The following is a 21,542-nucleotide window of genomic DNA, read 5'->3' on the forward strand; positions in this document are numbered from 1 at the left end:
ACCTCTGTCAAGTCTCGGGGTTGTTTCCCAGATCACTTGGTTATTAGAAAATTTCCACATGTCGAAGTTAGCCGATACTAGGTTTTTCCCCAGCTTGGGAGTTCCTTTACCTTCTATTTTCCAAAAAGCTTTTCTATTTCAAAAAAAGAAAAGACAAAAAAATTTACATGTAAATTACAGCAATTTTTACTGAAGAAACACTATCCTCCTTAGGTTACTAATAGATTTAATTTATTTTTCCCTTCTTTCCCTCTATTGTTCCTTTCAAGACAGTGTTATGAGTCATTGGAGGCCAGGATTGATATCAATACAAATTAAAAACAAAATAGATAAATAGTTAATATTCAGAAAAAGAGTACTTAGGATCAAATGAAGGAACAGCCATGCTCCTTTGGGATAATATATGTTATTAATATACTACAAACTTAAACACTGAAAGTATTGTTTAATAGATTATCAATCAATCTATCTATATATATATTTTTTTCCTTTAACTGGTAGTCATTTCTTCCTATACCATCTTGGGGGAGATAAATCAGGTACCAGCACACATGAACTTTTGTTACTTATTATATTCCCCACCCCCATGGAATTCTTTCAGTTTTATCTTAGTGACAACCAATTTTTGAAATTAAAATCACTAAATTGAATGGCATTAGGTATACATGTACTCAGTAAATAGTAAAATAAAAAAATATTAATTTTAAATGAAAGTCTATTGTTGATAAAAAATTCTATATTACCTTGTTAGGAAGTGCGATCATCATAAAGGTATTTCTAGGCCAGATATGAAGATAATTAGGTTCCATGGCAAACTTCAAGAAAAAAATACATTTTTTGATTAGTGTTTTAATGCACAGTATAACAAAAACTGTATGTTCAATGCTTTTATAGTAATATAAATAGTATGTGTATGATAACATGCACATCTATTATGACAAAGTACACCTTTCTTAGAAAATATTTTGTTTATAAACTCAATCAAAAATATCTTGAGTTTATAAACTTAAGTGAGTTTGTAATACCATGCAGTATTCAAAATTTTAGAATTTGTTATGAGAAATTTTCTCTCTATTTTCAGGCACATATACAAACATAGACATATACACAAACATATACATATTCTTGTGTATTTTATATTTGCATATATAAATATTTGAACTAAAGAGTACAGGGGTTAAGGCACTTTGCCTTGCCACCCACCAATCTTAGTTTGATCTCCAGCATCACATATTGTCTCTCAAACACCACCTGAGAGCAGATCAAGGAGTAGACCCTGAACACTACCAGCTATAGCTCAAGCCTTCCAATAAAACATGAAGACATAATTTATATACATTTTTGCATATCACACAAATAATATTATGTGATTATGGTTTTTGTACTTAATTTTTACTTTATTTGGGGACATAATAGACAGAGATACTACTTGCTTAAATTTCCTGGGAAATGCGAAATTTTACAAATGGCTTCATTACCTGCTTCTTATAACATGAATGAAAAACTCTTTCTCTAGTGACTCTCTGATAATGCAACAACAACAGAAATAAGAATTGGTTGTTTGGGTAGATCAAAGAGTCCCAAAACCTAACTAACCTGAACACTTGACGTTCTCAAGGGTATTATATACATATGAATATGCCATCTTTTCCAACTATTTCAAGTTTGTATTTTTTTTTTGAATTCCAATTTCAATCCTAAACCAAGAGATATGGGGAACATACATAACAGTCAATCAGATATAAATCACTGCATCACTGTATCACTGTCATCCCATTGTTCATCGATTTGCTCGAGCGGGCACCAGTAACGTCTCCATTGTGGGACTTCTTGTTACTGTTTTTGGCATATTAAATACTCTAGGGGTAGCCCTGCGCTGAGGGAGGGTGGGTAGTGGGGGATGGTGTAGGGGTGGTGAGAGGGATACTGGGAACATTGGTGGAGAAGAATGGGCACTGGTGGAGGGATGGGTAAAAGATCACTATATGACTGAAATGCAAACACGAAAGTTCATAAGTTTGTAACTGTACCTCATGGTGATTCACTAATAAAAATTTTTTTAAAAAATGGAGAATACAAAGAGGTAGAGAGAAATTAGTATCAACACTAAAAAGCTGTCAATATTACATGTAGATTTCACACCTACATATAGCTGACTGCAAACTCATGATTATCCTACTGCCAGTTTTCATATGCTTGATAAGAATGCCTACTGAATAGTTGGATTACTTTAAATGTCCAACAAAAACTATTCAGCTCACTGTGCCTGTATAGTGGCATAGCACATTACCTATTGTTTTATATACTTTTCAATGCATATCAACAATTATATGTACATAAATGCATATGTGCATAGATATTTAAGTATTTTAATCAATTTTAAATCTAATTCTTTTTAGTAAGGACTTAACTCTGAGTTTAAATTTGTGTTGTATTTTTTCTATCAGATATACTTTATTGAAACCATAAATTACTAGACTTTATATATGAGGGGAGTTCAATTATCCAAGTTTGTATTTTCTTTCATTCTCTCCCTCATTCTCTCCTTCCTTCCTTCCTTCCTTCCTTCCTTCCTTCCTTCCTTCCTTCCTTCCTTCCTTCCTTCCTTCCTTCCTTCCTTCCTTCCTTCCTTCCTTCCTTCTTTCTTTCTTTCTTTCTTTCTTTCTTTCTTTCTTTCTTTCTTTCTTTCTTTCTTTCTTTCTTTCTTTCTCCTCATAAAACCTTGGAAAGCATCCATGATGTGTTTATCTTGCACAACATGGTCTTCTAGTTAAATTTTTTCAAATCTGCTGTGGTATTTGCATCCCAGAAGAGACGATTTCTTCTTTCTGGATTTTTAATTTTTTTGAGGGGGTGGTTAACCTATACCTGCTGATGCTCAAAGCTTTCCCTTGGGTCTAGAGTTATTCCTAGTTATTCCTTGGGGAAATGACCACGTACAATGCCCGGGAGCTAAGTCAGGTGGGCCAAGTGCAAGGCAAACACGCTTCTCACTGTCCTATCTCTCCAGTTTCTCCCTACTATTTTTTGTTTTGTTTTTTGGGCCACAACAGTTGGTGCTCAGGGCTTACTCATGACTCACTCAGGGAATCACTCCTGATGGGGCTATGGGACCATATGGGGTGATAGAGATTAAATCTGGGTTGGCTGCATTTAGACAAGTATCCTACTTTTTGTACTGTTGCTCAGGTCCCATCGTCTGGCTTTTTAAAGGTCCCTGGAGCCTCAAATAATGCCCAACACAAAGGTATAAAAATGAATGTGTAACTTTTTGATAATGCAGCTTAATAGGTAAGATACATAAGGTACGTGTATGAAAAGTGTATGTGTAAGAAAAACTCAGTTTTCTTTAACAGTACAAATAGTAGAGAGGCAATAAATGATTAAGTGTCAAAGGAATATAGGAAATAAAAGCAGGGCAGGTAAGAAACATTTGGAAATGAAATAATTAAAAATAGGTGTTAATATAGCAATCAAAAATGAAGGAAAGTGACTCTAGGTAAGAAGAATTTGAGAGAAGTGAAAGAGGCTGAAAGGAATGTTTTATCTAAGACCAGTCTTGATAAGGTCTTTTCTTTCTCTTCTTGATATCTGATTGCTTTCATAAACATTCAGAACTCAAAAAGATAAAGAGAACTGACAGCTGAAACCGATTTGTTATTTGTTATGATAATAAGGACTGAAAATAATTGGGAAGATAATACATACCACATATCTTTATCATTGACATAGAAATGGTTCATGTAATATTTTTTATATAGCAAATATAATAATAGCATGGTAGCACTGTTGTCCTGTTCTTCATTGATTTGCTCAAGCGGGCACTAGTAACATCTCCATTGTGAGGCTTGGTTTTTTTTTGTTGTTGTTTTTGATGGTTTTTTTTTTTTTTTTTTTTTTTTTTTGCTTTTTGGGTCACACCCGGCAATGCACAGGGGTTAGTCTTGGCTCATTCACTCAGGAATTACTCCTGGCGGTGCTTGGGGGACCATATGGGACGCTGGGAATCAAACCCAGGTCGGCCTTGTGCAAGTCAAATGCCCTACCTGCTGTGCTATCACTCCAGCACCCCCCATTGTGAGATTTGTTGATACTGTTTTTGGCATATCAAATACGCCATGGATAGCTTGTCAGGCTCTGTCATGGGGGCGGGATACTCTCGGTAGCTTGCTGGGCTCTCTGAGAGGGATGGAGGAATCGAACCCTGGGTGGCCACATGCAAGGCAAATGCCCTACCCACTGTGCTATTGTTCCAGCTCAATATAATAATAAAATGATTTTTATGTTTGCATATATTTATTACTAGAAAATAATTCTGTGAAATTTTTGTTTCCTTTTTTATATTTCATTCACTCATTAGACACCCTTAACAGGTTGGAGAAATATTATAAGGTTAAGGCACTTTCCTTGAATGCAGTCAACCCCAGTTCCATACTCAGCACCACATATGGTCCCCTGAGCAAACTCAAGAGAGATCCTTGAACACAGAGCCAAGAATAAACCCTCACTATCACTTGGTTTAACCCTAAAACCAAGCAAACATATTCTTATCAAACAGCAATGTCAATGATAGGCCCCTTATAACCCACTTTAATTTCCTAATAAGTCTCTTCAAGCATAAAGTTCTTAGCAAAAAAGTAGTTTCTTTGCTATGCTAAAGTAAATATATATGCTATATTATGTTACTCTTCCTTACAATTCTCCAAATCATCCTCAAATAATAGCTCAGTTCTGAAATCTACCTAATCATTTTTTACCATTCCAACCATAAGAGATGGGGTGAAATTGTCTATTACATGAAAGAAATAAAGATGAAGGAAGGAAATAAGGCAGGAAGAAAAATGGAAAAAAGAAGAATCAATTAGAGGATTATTTGGGGAATATAAAAATTTTCCTATGTTTCATCACTACCTATGTCAAAAGTGTTTCTTGAAAGAGTGGAAACTTTTACAATTTAACAATCATCACAATTAAAATGAATAGAAAATAAGTGGCCATCAAATTTACATTTGGAATTATTTCATTCCAGTTTTTCCTTAGGAGTGCTGGTTTCAGGCCACACCTGGTGGTGCTTGGGGGCTACTCCTGATTCTATGCTTGGGGGGATCATTACTGGCAGTGCTCAGGGTACCAGGCAGTGTTGGGGTCAAACCTTGGCTTCCCATATGCAGGACATGCACTTAACCTATCAAATACTTCTCTGGTCATCTTTCCTTTTTTTGTCAAAATTTTCAACAGAATCCTATTATCTTATAACTCAGAATTATCAAGTCCTGGACCATGAGAGCAAGATTCATCCTGAAATCCATAAAATTAGCATTTAAGAATTAGTAAATACATTTTTGTCCTGGAATAAGAAATGCAATACAATAGTTTAATACTTAGGGAGCGATAGCACAGCGGGTAGGACGTTTGCCTTGCATGTGGCCAACCTGGGTTCAATTCCTCCGTCCCTCTCAGAGAGCACGTCAAGATACTGAGAGTATCCTGCCTGCATGGCAAAGCCTGGCAAGCCACCCATGGCATATTCAATATGCCAAAATCAGTAACAACAAGTCCCACAATGGAGATGTTACTGGTGCCCGCTCAAGCAAATTGATGAACAATGGGATGACAGTGATACATGCTACAGTGCAGTGTCATGTCACCTGTAAATAGTGAAAGCTTGACTTCTTCCTTTCCTATCTGGATGCCTTTGATATAATTTTCTTGCCTAACTGCTATTGCAAGTACTTCCAGTACTGTATTGAATACATGTGACAATAGTTGGAAACTTTGCTTTGTGCTTGATCTTAGGGGTAAAACCTTTAGATTTTCCCCATTGAGAATAATGCTAATTGTGGGCTTGTGGTAGATGGCTTTGACTATGCTGAGGAAAGTTCTTTCAACTCCCATTTGTTATTATCATTTGTTATTATCATGTTATTTAATCATGAATAGGTGCTGGATCTTATCAAATGCTTTCTCTGCATCTATTAATATGATATGATTTTTAATCTTTCTCTTATTTATATGTTGCTTTATATTGATTGACTTGTGAATGTTAAACCATCCTTGCATCTCTGGGAAGAATCCTACTTGGTTATGGTGTATGATCCTTTTTTTTTTTTTTTTTTTTTTTTAATTTTTTTTTTAATTTTTTATTGTGGAAAGTTACAAAGTTACAAAGTTTTCAGGTTTAAATCTCAGTTATACAATGCTCGAATACCCATCCCTTCACCAGTGCTCATATTCCACCATGGTGTATGATCCTTTTGATGAGTTGTTGGATTCCATCTTCCAATATTTTGTTGAGGATATTTGCATTTGTGTTCATCACAGATATCTGTCTGTAATTTTCTTTTCTTTTTTTTTTTTTGGTGTCTTTATCTGCTTTGAGTATCAAGGTGATATTTGCTTCATAGAAACTATTTGGAAGTGTTTCTGTTTCTTTTATTTCCTGGAAAAGTTTGAAAAGGGTTGGCAGTAGGTCCTATTTGAAAGAATTCACTAGTGAATCCATCTTGACCTAAGCTTTTATTTTAGGGAAAACTTTTGATTAGCATTTCAATTTCCTCAGTGGTGGTAGGTCTGTTCAGGTATTCCAAATCTTTCTTGGATCAGCCTTTGGAGGTTATAGGAATCCAGGAATTTATCAATTTCTTCAAGGTTCTCTTATTTCTTAGGATGAAGATTCTCAAAGTAACCTCGTATGATCCTATGGATTTCTGTAATTTCTATTGTAATACTTCCTTTCCATTTCTGATTCAGTTTATTAGGGTTTTCTCTCTTTTTTTTTTTTTTTGTGTGTATGTGAAAGTCTTGCTAGTGGTTTATTGATCTTGCATATTTTGCTCTTTAATCTAACTTTTTTTTAATTTTGACAACATAAAATATACCTACAACATATTTGCTTCACACTGTATGCTGAACATGAAAACCAGGGAATAAGGAAATTTAATGAAAATCTCTTCTAATAATTTAACTCATTTATTAACTACTTTATTTAATAATTATCATGTGATATAATAATAATTCTGGATTTTCAGTAAACAAATCACCTCCAGCTCCATTTTTCTCTTCTGTTGACATTAAAAAATTTTGATATGTAGTTATTCCACCTCATCATCACCAATGTGCCCAAGAGCTTCCACTAATGCCTTGTTACTTCTGGTTCACCTCAGCATGTCCCCCTAAATCTCCTCACAATCTGTTGTTCTCAGTTATGCAATCCAGATCTAAGGGCTCATCATCATTTATTAATATTTCCTTGTTTTGTTTGTCTATACCACAGAAAAGTGAGATCAGCCAGTATTTGTGTTACTCCATCAAGCTTATTTCACTTATTTTTTTAAAATATTATTTAATTTGTCCTCTATCCAAGTTTTGGCAAGATGCATGATTTTACTTTTTCTTTCAGCACCCTAGAATTTCATTATGTATATGAATCACTTCTTTATCCATTCATTTTTCATTATATTTTTGGGTTGTTTCCATATCCTTGCTATTGTAAACTGGTTGCAATGAATGTAGCTACCTTTACAAATTAATGTTTTTATGTTTGTGGGTAGCCTACTTCTCCCTCTGGGAGAAACTGGCAAGCTTCTGAGAGTTTCCTGCCCACAGGGGACAGCCTTGCAAGCTTCCCATGGTGTATTCATATGCTAAATCCAGTAACAAGCTGGATCTCATTCCCCTGACCCTGAAAGAGCCTCCAGTGCAACATCATTGGGAGGGTCGAGTTACAAGAGACTTCTAAGATCTCAGGGAAAGGACGAATGGAGAGGTTACTGAGCGTGCTCGAGAAATTGATGATTAATGGGATTTCGTGATTGTGATCGTGATGTTTGCGGGTGGGCTGGAGCGATAGCACAGCAGTAGGGCGTTCGCCTTGCATGCGGTTGATCTGAGTTTGATTCCTCCATCCCTCTCGGAGAGCCCGGCAAGCTACCAAGAGTATCTCACCCACACGGCAGAGCCTGGCAAGCTACCCGTGGTGTATTTGATATGCCAAAAACAATAACACCAAGTCTCAAAATGGAGATATTACTGGTGCCCGCTCAAGCAATTCGAAGAGCAATGGGATGACAGTGACAGTGACAGTGATGTTTGGGGCTTAGATGCTAATAAGCAGAATTATTTTTTACTTTTATGAGAAATTTCCATACTTTTCTCCAAAGAGAAAGGGTAACTAGGTAACATTCTAACCAATGGTAAATGAGGGCTATTTTCTAATAAATCTGTCTAATTTGGTTCCCTGAGTTAAATATAAGTCTTTTAAAATGTTATTTTTGAAGCCCAGCTTGATCCCTCCCCTCCCCAAATCCTAGACATTAGATATTTTCCTTTTAAATATGGATTTTTTTCTCAGTGGAGGACCCCCAAATCTGGTGGTACTCAGGGCTCTGTGTTCAGGTTTTACATTGGAGCAAATGGTGTTCTTGGGACCATATATGGTGCTGGAAATTGAACTAGGGTTGGCAGTATATAAGTCAAATGCCTTACGATGAGCCCAATTTTATCCTTTAAAAAATTATTTTTAAAGATTTTTTTGGGGGGATAAAGGGATATACTGAAATAACCCAACCCCAAATGTCTTTGATTAAAAACAGTATTGCTTAGGGAAAAGAGAAATTTGTTTTGTCAGCTAACTTTTGGTATTAAGCATTTTAATTTGTGTCACATAAGACTGGAGCGTTAGCACAGTGGGTAGGGCGTTTGCCTTGCCCACAGCTGACCTGGTTCTATTCCTCCGTTACTCTCGGAGAGCCCGGCAAACTACTGAGAGTATCCTGCCTACACGGCAGAGCCTGGCAAGCTACACGTGGCATATTCGATATGCAAAAACAGTAACAAGCCTCACAATGGAGACATTACTGGTGCCTACTCGAGCAAATCAATGAATAATGGGACTACGGTGCTACAGTACAATACTGTTTCCAATTGTACAATACAGTACAATTTTTTAATTTTTAAAAAATTAAAAATATTTGTAATTCTCATTGGTATGAGATATATCATTGTGATTTTGGTTTATACTTTACTGCAAAAAGTGATGATGAGCATTTTTAAACAGGTATTTGACCCTCTGTGTGTCATTTTTAAATCCTTTCCCTTTTCTTTTTTTGTTTTCTTGGGTTTTTTTTGGTTTGGGAGCCACAACCAACTATGCTCAGGACTGATTCCTGACTTTGTTCTCAGGAATTACTCTTGACTATGTTATGGGGGCCATATACTGATACAAGGGATTGAACCTGGATCCACTGTTTGCAAGGCAAGCAAGGACCTTTCTTGCTTATTATTTCTCTGACCCTTCTGTCCATTTTAAGAGAAAATAGAAAAAACAAATTATTACTTATAAACATTCCCTATGTGTTTGCATAGGATAGTTGTAATTTCTCTGCTTCACTTTCCACTCAGGACACTGTATTTAAATATGAGGAGTGAGAATAATACAAGTAAAGAGAAACTGCTATATCCAATTTTCATTATTGTTATAATGAATAATTATTTCATTATTCATTAGAACTAATCAGGACATGTTATTGATAGAAACTGAACTAGAATATACTTCTTCCAAAACAGAAGGGGATATAAGGTTGTGAAAAGGACATTAGGAAGAAGAACTTACATCTCCATTCTTAGGTGGAATAGACAATTCCATGTATCCATGAGGAATGTATTTCTGACTGTAATCAAAGCGAGGTTTCTTCACAAGATGAGTTCTGACAGTTGAATAGGCCCCATCACATCCTATAAGAAGGTCACAAGTGACATCCTTGGGAACTTTGTCAGATCTGAAAAATGAAGTAAACCATCCCAAAACAAAAGTTCAGTGAAAAAAATAATAAAATAATGTACTTACTTTTAGTAATAGGATTCACTTCTTCATGTTTATATATCTGCTTAGAGCTTTGATTCCTTAACAATTAAATTAAAATAATAATACTTGACCCAGTCACAGAATTACTTTTGAGAACCAGAATAACACACAACTATTGTTATTAAAGAAGGCATTTTAGCGCAGCGCGGATTGCGGGAGATCTCGTGGCGGGAAGTACCGGTCTCCGCCCACCGCCGATACTTAAGGACAGTGGAGCCACGTGGGCTCCCCACTCGCCGCTGCCGCCGCTCCAGCATGACCGAGGAGGCCAAAAGAGCTACTTTGGACACCAGCAGCCCACTGAAATACTTCCAGTATGTGAACTGAGCGTTTCCGCCAGGCTGCCCCTAGGTTTTCTAGGTTTTCCCATCTTATGAGCACCATAAAAGGGTAAAAGATTGTAGTGATAGAATTTCAGGCAGAATTTTCCCTGGACTTTATACAGAAACCCAAAACCGCGTGGCCGCTACTACGGCCATGCAACCTAATGTCATCTAATCATCAGCAATATGAAATGGTTCCTTTGTAGTGGGTTGGACTTTGTGGGAATAATCCTAACAAGAATAGTCTTTTGTTGAAATATTGAAGGCAATCATAGTGGTAGCCATCTCTCTAGACTGAACTAAGCTATAACCCCATGCCAGCTGAAGGAAAGAAATATTTCTTTCTCAGGAAGAAATGTGGCATGGAATTAACTATATTATGATGTCCATTAAGCAGACATGAACCTGGTGGCGTGGGAATGGGATATAAGGAAAAAAAATTATGTACATGGAACAGCGGGATGCTGGTGGAGCCGGGGCCGATACCAGCGCACTACTATTGGTTCCAGAAACTGCTTGCAGACATGCTGCTAGACTATCAACTAAGCTATAGCCCCACACCGGCTGATGACGGGAAATAACCATCTTTCTAGGTTTCTTCTCCCTCTGTCAGGCAGCGTGGTGTCAATCATACTATGAAGATTACTAAGCAGGCATGAACTTGGTGGCTCGGGAAGGAGGGGGGGAAAAAATGAAGAAAAGTTATGTAACAAACAGCGGGACTTAATATCTCTACATTCTCAGCAATGGAAAACTATCAAATGCTTCCTTGGCAGAAGGACTGCCTTTTTTTTGGGGGGGGGAGCTACAGCAACAATAGTGAGTTATGAGATGAAACATGGAATGTAATCAAGATAAAGAGTAAAGAAAATGAAACTTATCACTTACAAGGGGGGGCTGGGGAGATGGGAGGGGGCGGGAGGTGGGAGGTATACTGGGGTGGTTGGTGATGGAATATGGGCACGGGTGAAGGGAAGGGTGTTTGAATATTGTATAACTGACATAACCCTGAGAACTATGTAACTTGCCACATGGTGATTCAATAAAAAAAAATAAAGAAGGCATTTTATACCACACACATGTTGGAATATAGCTCTAAATATGTTAGGCCTGACTTTGGTTCGTCCTTGCTCCCCTTGCCCAAGGAGCTTAGGTTTATCAGTCACACCCATCAAAGTGCTCCCGAGTCACTCCCATTCTTTTGTTTATCTGTAACCAATTCTACCAGTTTATCTGCTCTTCCCTTAATCAAACTCTGTTAATTGGTAAGGTCAGAACTTCCTAGGACACTGAATATTATAACATTGCCTTTCTCTCCTCTTTATGCCTTTTGAATAATTTACTTTAAAGCTGTGTCTTTTTTGTATAGACACAAGAAGACAATATTATGTTTTTATAACTTAAGACTTAATTGGCCTCGATATTCCCTCCTGGGCATCTGCTTTCTCCACTTAAGCCTCAGTTGCCCTCAGTTCCTAGCACCCCAAAGTAGGGTCCCCGACGTGGGACGGGAAGGATCCAGGGCAAGCGGTGATTTATGTGCTACCGTGGCATCGAGATGGGCCTGGCCAAAGTGCCTAATTCTTAACTATAAGTTAAGAGCTTGATCATAGACAAATGCTGTCATGATCCGATAGTAATTATGAGACTGGGACCCTGCCAGGGATAGGAAAGACTGATCTGGCCTGAGCACTGTAGTCTGAGATTGAGATGGCCCCAGGAGAGCAATTCTATAATCTTTAATGCATCTCTTATTGTGTCCATACAAAATGATTAATATTATGAATTCTTATATGTTTGCTGGCTGAGGAGAAGAGAAACACATTCATGGGACTCTGCCCTTGGGTGGGTCTTCCTGCTGAAAGAGAGATTCTGTCCTAGTGAAGGCATTCCCCTAAGAGATAGAACTATACCCCCTATGGATTATAACCACACCTTTAGATAGCCCCAGGCTGCTGGGGGACGGGGAGATTTAAGGTAGCTGTATGAGGGGGCAGGGGGAGAGTTCCAGAGGAGAGTGTATAGAGGGAAGATTGGAATAAACTGCAAGTGAGACCAACCATCTTGGCTCCGTTCCTTCCTTCGCCTGCCACATCTTCGCCATCAACCTCCCCTGGGTGGGGGAAGCGGCCGGAGGCTACCGAACTCAGGTGGCGGGAGAGACAGCTGCTGCCCTAGGCCCTGTGCCTGGCTCGGTGCGGTGAGGCGTCCCTTCCCTCGCCCGCGCCTTTTCTTTTTATTTTTACACACACACACACACACACACACACACACACACACACACACACACACACATATACACAAAATGTGACTAAGAGTTAAGTTCTATACACAAAGGAAGAGAATCTTGTGAAGAAGGTAATGTTTTAAGTATGGGGAAGCAGGAATTTCAAGGATCACTATGTGTAGTTTGAGAGCAGAATATCAGAAGATAAGCTTAAGAAATACTACAGAGACATAGTACAGACGGTAAGGAGTGTGCCTTTCATGTGGCAAATGTCAGATCTATGCCTGACACCACACAGTCTTGTGAACACTTCTAGGAGTAACCTCCAAGCATATTACCAGAATTATCTCCTGAATATCACTTGTGACTGAGAAAGAAAGAAAGAAAGAAAGAAAGAAAGAAAGAAAGAAAGAAAGAAAGAAAGAAAGAAAGAAAGAAAGAAAGAAAGAAAGAAAGAAAGAGAGAGAGAGAGAGAGAGAGAGAGAAAGAAAGAAAGAAAGAAAGAAAGAAAGAAAGAAAGAAAGAAAGAAAGAAAGAAAGAAAGAAAGAAAGAAAGAAAGAAAGAAAGAAAGAAAGAAGGGAGGGAGGGAGGGAGGGAGGGAGGGAGGGAGGGAGGGAGGAAGGAAGGAAGGAAGGAGGAAAGAAAGAAAGAGAGAGAGAGAAAGAAAGAAAGAAAGAAAGAAAGAAAGGAAGGAAGGAAGGAAGGAAGGAAGGAAGGAAGGAAGGAAGGAAGGAAGGAAGGAAGGAAGGAAGGAAGGAGGAAAGAAAGAAAGAGAGAGAGAAAGAGAGAAAGAAAGAAAGAAAGAAAGAAAGAAAGAAAGAAAGAAAGAAAGAAAGAAAGAAAGAAAGAAAGAAAGAAAGAAAGAAAGAAGGAAGGAAGGAAGGAAGGAAGGAAGGAAGGAAGGAAGGAAGGAAGGAAGGAGAGGAGAAAGGAAAGAGGAGAAAGAGGGAAGGAAAGAAGGAAGGAAGAGAAGGAAAATACAATGTGAAGGGTAAAGTAGGAGAGAAGACAGCTGAATATTAATACAAAAGATTTAAATACATTATTTTGACTAAGAATTCTTTTGCAATGAAAGATTATATATAAAGATGTATAGTTAAGAAAATTCTCTTGACTGTGAACATATTAAAGTGAACATGGAACTTAGAAGGCAGGGAAAAGAGGGATAAGGTGACTGCTGTCATTTAAATGTGCAAGTATAAGACTCTAAGCACTATGGTATTTGGAAGGAAGAAACCATAGGATCTGAGGCTGGCAGGAAGAGAGACTGGGAAATGTTTGTAGAACTAACAGAGAAAGTAGGAAAATGTAGAAAATAGGGGAAATATTGGTTCTAAGAATGTTAGGAGTGAAACTTCTGATCAAAAAATAGATGACCCATGGGGCTGGAGCAATAGCACAGCGGGTAGGGCGTTTACCTTGCACTCGACCTACCCAGGTTCGATTCCCAGCATCCCATATGGTCCCCTGAGCTCCGCCAGGGGAAATTCCTGAGTGCAGAGCCATCAGTAATCTCTGTGCATCACCGGGTGTGACCCCCCAAAAAATAGATGACCCAAATTTTAAAAGTATTTGAGAGTATATGGAAAGTTGTATACCTATGAAGATGTTCAGTGAGAATGAGAACAAAGATAAGGTACCTGGGATAAAATGTTTTATGTTAAAAAGGAATGGCGGAATGGACTATGAGCACATATCATATTCCAAGACTGGGATATAGGTCTTTTGTCAAGACTCTTTGACAAAAAAGAGTCAACTAAGGAAAAAAACTCTCTATTAAAAAGAGAGGAGCATCAGGGTAGAAAGAAGACAGTCATTTATATGAAGGGAGTAAAAGCTGAAGCCATAGTGTTGAACTGTAGATTGATGAACAAATGAAAAAGCACTTTTGTGGTGTTTAGGAGTCATCTTATACCCATTTTCGATCTAAGATTCTTTGACTCTGAACACTATTGAGTTATCCCTTTAGTAACCATTTAACTCAAAGAACAGAGAACAAAGTTTAAAGATAACGTTCTCCACTCTAACCCTTTACCCTGAAGTAAAAAAAGCTGACCAGTGATTACCCAAGCACTGTGATCATGCCTTCTTCAGGATTACATTTCAACAGCCTGTGGCCAAAGTGCAGCTTCGCATTGGGATATTTCTCAACAGCTAAGGAATAAAAGAAAGCAAATAAAAATGGCATTTCAATTTTTCAAGTTGCAATAGTAATCCTTTACTGAAAATAGTATGATAAGAAACATCTATTATTCACTATATAAAATTTATTTGTTTAAATGGTAACTGGTTAAATGCTTCAGATGATTTCATAGTAAAACACAAACAGAAATCAGTTATCCTCATATAAACCACATAAATGAATCCCATTACATAAATTTTATATCACTGTAAATATTGATACCCTGACAAAGAATTAGACTTTACAGGGGCTGGAGCGATAGCACAACAGTAGGGCATTTGCCTTGCACGTGGCCGACCCGGGTTCAATTCCCAGCATCCCATATAGACCCCTGAGCACCGCCAGGAGTGACTCCTGAGTGCATAAGCCAGGAAAAACCCCTGTGCATTACCGGGTGTGACCAAAAAAAATAATTAGACTTTACATATTTTAGAACTTGCCTCTAATTAAAAGCTTTGTTTGTGTTTGAAAATATTTAAACAAAAATTTTTATCATGGCATTCCTAACTTTATATCTAAACTTTATTTTGATTTATTTAAATAATAAAGATTATTTATACTACACCTTCTTTTAATAAAACACTGGAATGATTCAGGAAAGAATGAGCAAGAAGAATCATTTCAATAAATAAAATCAAGTTATTTTTGTTCTGTTTGCTTATCCTATCAGCAATATATAAAACTTTATTTTTTAATCTATTAACCATGTTCCTATCACAATGACAAAATATTATTTATGTCCCTATTAATGTTAAGTGAACTATAGTGACAGGATGTTTACTCCCTTTTCAATAAATTTTAGGCAACTTTGTTTTTGATTTCTTTTTCTTTTTGGGTCACGCCCAGCAATGCACAGGGATTACTCTTGGCTTTGCAGTCAGGAATCAATCCTGACGGTGCTGGAGGACCATGTGGGATGCTGGGAATCAAACCCAGGACGCCTGCGTGCAAGGCAAATGCTCTACCTGTTGTATTATCACTCCAGCCCTAGGCTCTGTGTTTTACAATACTATTAATGTTGAGTTCCATGCATAACACAACCCAGAACCAGACCCTCTCTCATAATCTAATTCTCTCTACCATCATCCAGTGTCCCCCTCTACCACCAGGCACCTATTATTCTCAAAGTTTGAAATAAAAATGCAAGTTTCAGAGCTGAATATAAAACTTAGCACTTAAAAATATTTTTATATTAAACAACTGTCTTATAGTGACTTCGTGATTATATTTGGGATCTAATAGATTAAAATGCATTGCTATTTAAATTAATATCATTTATGCTTTCTTAAATTAAAAAAAAACGTGGTTACCATAAAAATTAGAATTATACATGTGGCTTACATTGGTGACCACATCTTGGACAATGCTACTTTAAAAGATCTACAAATTAACTAAAAAGCCCTGAGAAGAAATAAGGGAAAAAACCTTTTAAAATGTGTAATATGCAGGACTTATCAAACTTACTTGGTCACATATTTTTTTTCTGTTTTTTGCATAACAATTATTAACCTCCAAAGAATGTGAATCATGAAACAGTTCTGCATGAAATGCTGATGCAGTGAAATAATTAAGTTACAACATTTTCAGAGAGAAGGCTATTCAGTTAGGAGGAATAAGCATTTGTAATTGATTGGACATATGAAATGGAGAGCTCACATATTTGATGCAGTATAAAAGGAATACAGAATTTTCCATGTCAAACTAAGATGAGGATTCAAGCAATGAAACATTAATAGTATTAATGTATTTATGGCATTTTAGAAATTGCATGCTGTGTTACATATTACTAATAAAAAACTGGGAAGTTTTTTTACCTATGAACTAAGATTTACTATTCCCTGTTTCAGCTCCTTACTACTAGTATATATTTCATATATATTATTTAGGGAGTGACCATAAAAACAGTAACAAAGGTACTGTTCAAATTAGATAGTACTACTTAGAAACAGTGTGAATTGTTCCAACCATGAACTCTCTAAACCTCCTTTGCAATTTGTAAAACATATAAAATTGATAGCCACCTCAATTAATTGTTAGTAAAGTTACATAAACCAATGCATATAAAGTAATCACTGGGGTCTCAGTAAGTGTTTGTTATCATCCTAATCTTAATAAATTCATTGGATACTATAATGAGACCATTTTAGCTATGTTATCCTACCACTAAAAAAACTGTTCTGTGATTTGTTTTCTTAATATCAATATAAAATAAGTCTAGCAACATGTTCTCATCCCACACATTTTAAAACAGCCTAAAAATTAAAAATAACATAAAATAAACAATAAAACAAGACCTATTTCAAAAGTTGCTGGAGTTATTTTCCCCCTTACTTATACTTCCAGATTAGTCCAGTTTAATTCAGGGGAAAGATGGATGAATCACTGGTGGAGGGAAGTTGAAATATTGGGATTGGTGTAGAAATAATATATGTTTAAAACAACTATTAATAATTTTATAAAACATGATTTTTAATTATATATATTTTAAAATTTTCAGTTTAATTAAAACATATTTCAAACACTGGGAAGTAGAATGTAGAAAAATAGATACATGATGTGGAAACCGCATGCTAAAGATCAGAGGTTGTTAGACTTTGTCAGAAGGAAGTGAAACAGAAGACAATAGAAATATTTAAGTGGAGTGCTTTGAAGAGAATGAATCTGTTTAAGACATGATGAAAAAATAAAAGAAAACACTGTTATGATCATAAGTTCATGGAGGGGCCAAAGTGATACTACAGCATGTAAGGTGTTTGCCTTCCACGCGGCTGAACCAGGTTCAATCCCTGGCACCCAATATAGTCCCCTGAGCACTGCCAGAAGTGATCCCTGAGCACAGAGCCAGGAGTAAGACCTGAACACTGCCTGATCTGACCCCCAAACAAAACAAAACCAAACCCCAAAAAATAGATGAAAAGTGACCAGACTGATAAGCAATTATCCATTTAATGTTATAATCCTCTGAGTTTTTTCATCAGTAGATAGATCTTTTTAGTTACTCAAATGAGATACTTCAAGGTTATATTTTGTATTTTCTTTTTTCTTTGCCTCCTACACCTCTATTAGATCTTTTATAAATCGGTGGCCTTATAAGCATATTCATATAGTTTTAATCATGACCTAGTACTTAAACACAGGAATTAGTACAGTACTCTAAAAACTGCAGGTGTCATTCACACTACTGTTTTTCATTTTACTGAAGTGTAATTTTAACCCTGCCACTTTACAAATCATTTGAATATATGTATTTATATATATATTCAAATGATTTTATTCATATTATATATGTGTGTGTATGTATATACACACAAATGACTGGGCCATACTTTGTATTGTTCAAAGCAGAGCTGAAGGCTGACTATGTGCTCATGAAATCAGCCTGACAGTGCTCAGTGCTGGATCAAAACAGGTGCCTTAAACTCTATGCTATCACTCCTAAGCCCTAGATTGAATTCTTTATCAGGCAGTGAGAACTCATTCATCCCTAGAGGACAATAGGAACTCAATACATGTCAAAAATATGGCTTTCATTAGATCATTAATAAGATAAGAGAGGCACTGCAGAGATCTGGAGAGATGGATAATGACCTGGAGAGATGGTACAGCAGTATTGTTTTGCATGTGTTTAACCCAGTTTGATCCTCAGCATCCCATATGGTCCACCAAGAATCCCTATGAGTAATTCCTGAGTGCAGAGCCAGGAGTAATCCTTGATCATTGCCAGGTGTGACCAAATAAGCCAAAATAAATAAATAAATAAACAAATAAAAAGGAAATAAATGGCAAAAGATATATTACCACTAACTTTCAATTAAAACTTTGCATTGTATATAACATTGTTCTTTGTTCATTTGTTTGTTTGTTTGGGGGCCACACTCAGCTATTCTCAGGATTTACTCTGACTCTGAGTTTGGCAAGGTTTGAGGGTTTATCCATGGGATGTCAGTGATTGAACCCATGTAGGCCATGTGCAAGACAAGTGTTCTACGCAATGTACTATCACTCTGGTCCCGAAAATCTCGTTCTTAAAATAATCCATAAAAGGGAAGCGTAAACAATCCTAGTAAGTCATATGACAAAATTAGTTACATGTGCATAGCTCAAAATGACAGTGGGTAAATAACATTTAGACTTACCATTTAGTAGATCTTTGTTTAAATTTTCCCTGCTTATAGAAAGAATATACTGGAAAGAAATAGAGTAGATAATGTTAGATAATGTTAGCTTCTGAAAAAAAAAAGGGACAAATATAATACTATGTTTATTCAGAGTAGCAGATATTGTTTGGCAGGAGGCTGAGATCTTAGTTTTATAATCATACACCTAAGTAACCTCTAAAATATTAACTTTACACAAATATATGTAATATGATGCTCAAATTTAAATTCAGGATCTTCGAAGTTTAATATAAAAACTAAACCTTTCTCTTTTGAAAAAATAGTATTTCTACTAAAGTTTTAACAACATATCATACATCCCGTATTTGGGACTTAGAGTCTAAATTTTTCTTGATTTGTTAAGTAGAGTGCATCCAGCAGTGCTCAGTGCCTACTCCTGGCTCTGTGCTCAGGAATCATTCCTGAGAGACTAAGAAGACCATATATCTTTTTTTTTCTCCTCGAACCCTAAATTTTTTAATTTTTTTATTATTATTATTTTTTATTGAATCACTATGTGGAAAGTTACAAAGCTTTCAGTCTTATGTCTCAGTTACACAATGCTCAAACATCCATCCCTTCACCAGTGCACATATTTCACCACCAAGAACCACAGTAAACCTCTCCCCCACCTCCCCAACCCCCCAGCCCCCCACCCCGCCTGTGTAGCTGGTAAATTTCACTTTACTTTCTCTTTGATTACATTCAATATTTCAACAAAAAACTGACTGCCACTATTGTGGCCACACAACCTCATGTCTCTTCATTATCAGCAATGGAAAACAAATTATCAAATGCTTCCTTTCCAGCAGGTCTGACTTTGGCGGGGGGAAACGCCAAACAATAATAGTGAATAGTGAGGACTATATATCTTACCAGAGTTAAAACCCAGGTTGGCTATACAAAAGGAAATGCCCTATCCACTATACAATTTATCTGGCTTAGGGTTCCAAGTTTTAAAAGCTTCATAAAGAAAGGTATCACTCAAGTAAATGTAGTATTCCCTAGGCAGACTATTTGGAAGGCCTTCCTTTTCATCTCAAAGATATTGGGGTGTGTGTGTTTTGTGTTGGTTTTGGTGGAAAGGGGTTTGTTAAGAATACCACTAACCTCAATTAGTCATGTCTTACTGTCTTGAACTTTACAGGGTATTATTTAGCAGAAATTTCTGCTCGTTATAACACAGTAGACATACTGACTAGACCCACAACATTTTTCAAAATTCATGAAAAATTTTTTTCATTCATTTTAAAATAGGAGGCTAAGGATTTCCTTTGATTTGGTTTTGTTTCTTCTTTTTCTTAGTTTCTTTATGTCACACATTAAAAAAAACTTAGAATAAAGGACCCTTAAAAGACAAAAATGCCTACTCAGGACACATTAAAGTCTTATAGTTTTACAATTCAGGTGAATCTACTGCTTTAAATATTTAAAAATTACTTTTTTCCAAATTATGAGACATTACAATATTTAATACAAATATATTAACTTGTGAATTTCATCTTATCCACATAGAGACATTCATAATTTGAAGTCTAGCCCTTTGGAGCCCTGTGGAGCGAGCATGATGGAAGAGCCCAAGAAAGCGCCCTTGGACTCCAAACAGCCCACTGAACTAATTCCGGCATGGGACCAGAGACCCCACGGTGCGCTGAAACAGTGGGAACCGGGCATCCCCCAATTCTTTTAACCTCTCTCTCTCTCCACACCTCCCCCCTGAGCACAGCGCAGGATCCGCGGTTTTCCTGAGCGCAAAATGGAGACGCCGAGCCTCTCTCTAGGTTTCTCCATCTTATGAGCACCATAAAAGGGTAAAAGTTTGTAGTGATGTTATTTCTGGTTGTACTTTCCCTGGACTTTATACAGAAACCCAAAACCGAGCGACCTAATGTCATCTTAGCATCAGCAATATGTAATATGTCCCTTCTTAATGGGTCGGACTTTTGTGGGAGATCCTAACAAGAATAGTAAGTCTGTTGGTGAAATATTGAAGGCAATCAAAGTGGTAGCCATCTCTCTAGACTGAACTAAGCTATATCCCCACACCGGCTGAGAAGAAATATCCTTCTTTCTCGGGAAGAAACGCGGCGTGGTGTCAAACATAGTGTGATGTCCATTAAGCAAACAGACCTGGTGGCGTGGGAATGGGATATAAGGGGAAAAATTATGTACATGGAACGGTGGGACGCTGGTGGAATCTCGAGCCAGAGCCGATACCAGCGCAAGCTCTTCGGTTCCAGAAACTGCTTGCAGACACTCTACTAGTCTATCAACTAAGCCAGAGCCCCACGCCTGCCGATGACGGGAAATAACCATCCTTTTCGGTTTTTTTTTCCCTTGTCAGGCAGCGTGGCGATTACTAAACAGGCGTGAACTCGGTGGCGCGGGGCAAGGGGGAAAAACAAAAGTTATGTAACAAACAGCGGGACTTAATATCTCTATATTCTTAGCAGTGGAGAACTATCAAATGCCTCCTTGGCAATAGGACTGCTTTCCTTTTTTGGGGGAAACCCCAACAACGGTAGTGAGTTGTGTGTTGAAACATGGAATATAATCGAGATAAGGCAAAAACGAAGTGGAACTTATCATGTACAAGGGTGGGGACTGGGGAGGTGGGAGGGGGTGGCAGGTATACTGGGGGCGTTGGTGATGGGAGATGGGCACTGGTGAAGGGAAGGGTGTTTGAGAACTGTATAACCGACATAATCCTGAGAACTATGTAACCCTCCACATGGTGATTCAATAAAATTATTAAAAAAAAATTTGAAGTCTATTATATTGAAGTAATAT

The 21,542-nt window shown here is 37.1% G+C and overlaps 1 protein-coding gene across 1 annotated transcript in view; it reads right to left on the reverse strand.

Annotated features, from left to right (window-relative positions):
• Positions 1-21,542, reverse strand: part of KMO (kynurenine 3-monooxygenase) — a 48,025-nt gene that overhangs the window by 10,918 nt on the left and 15,565 nt on the right. The window contains exons 5-8 of the mRNA XM_004619015.2: positions 18,732-18,780; positions 14,480-14,567; positions 9,611-9,776; positions 744-815 (exon numbers count right to left, since the gene is read on the reverse strand). Of these exons, the coding sequence (XP_004619072.2) occupies positions 744-815; positions 9,611-9,776; positions 14,480-14,567; positions 18,732-18,780 (375 nt within the window). The remainder of the gene's footprint in view (positions 1-743; positions 816-9,610; positions 9,777-14,479; positions 14,568-18,731; positions 18,781-21,542) is intronic.

The sequence above is a fragment of the Sorex araneus genome, chromosome 9 (assembly GCF_027595985.1).
Source record: "Sorex araneus isolate mSorAra2 chromosome 9, mSorAra2.pri, whole genome shotgun sequence".
Lineage (NCBI taxonomy): Eukaryota > Metazoa > Chordata > Mammalia > Eulipotyphla > Soricidae > Sorex > Sorex araneus.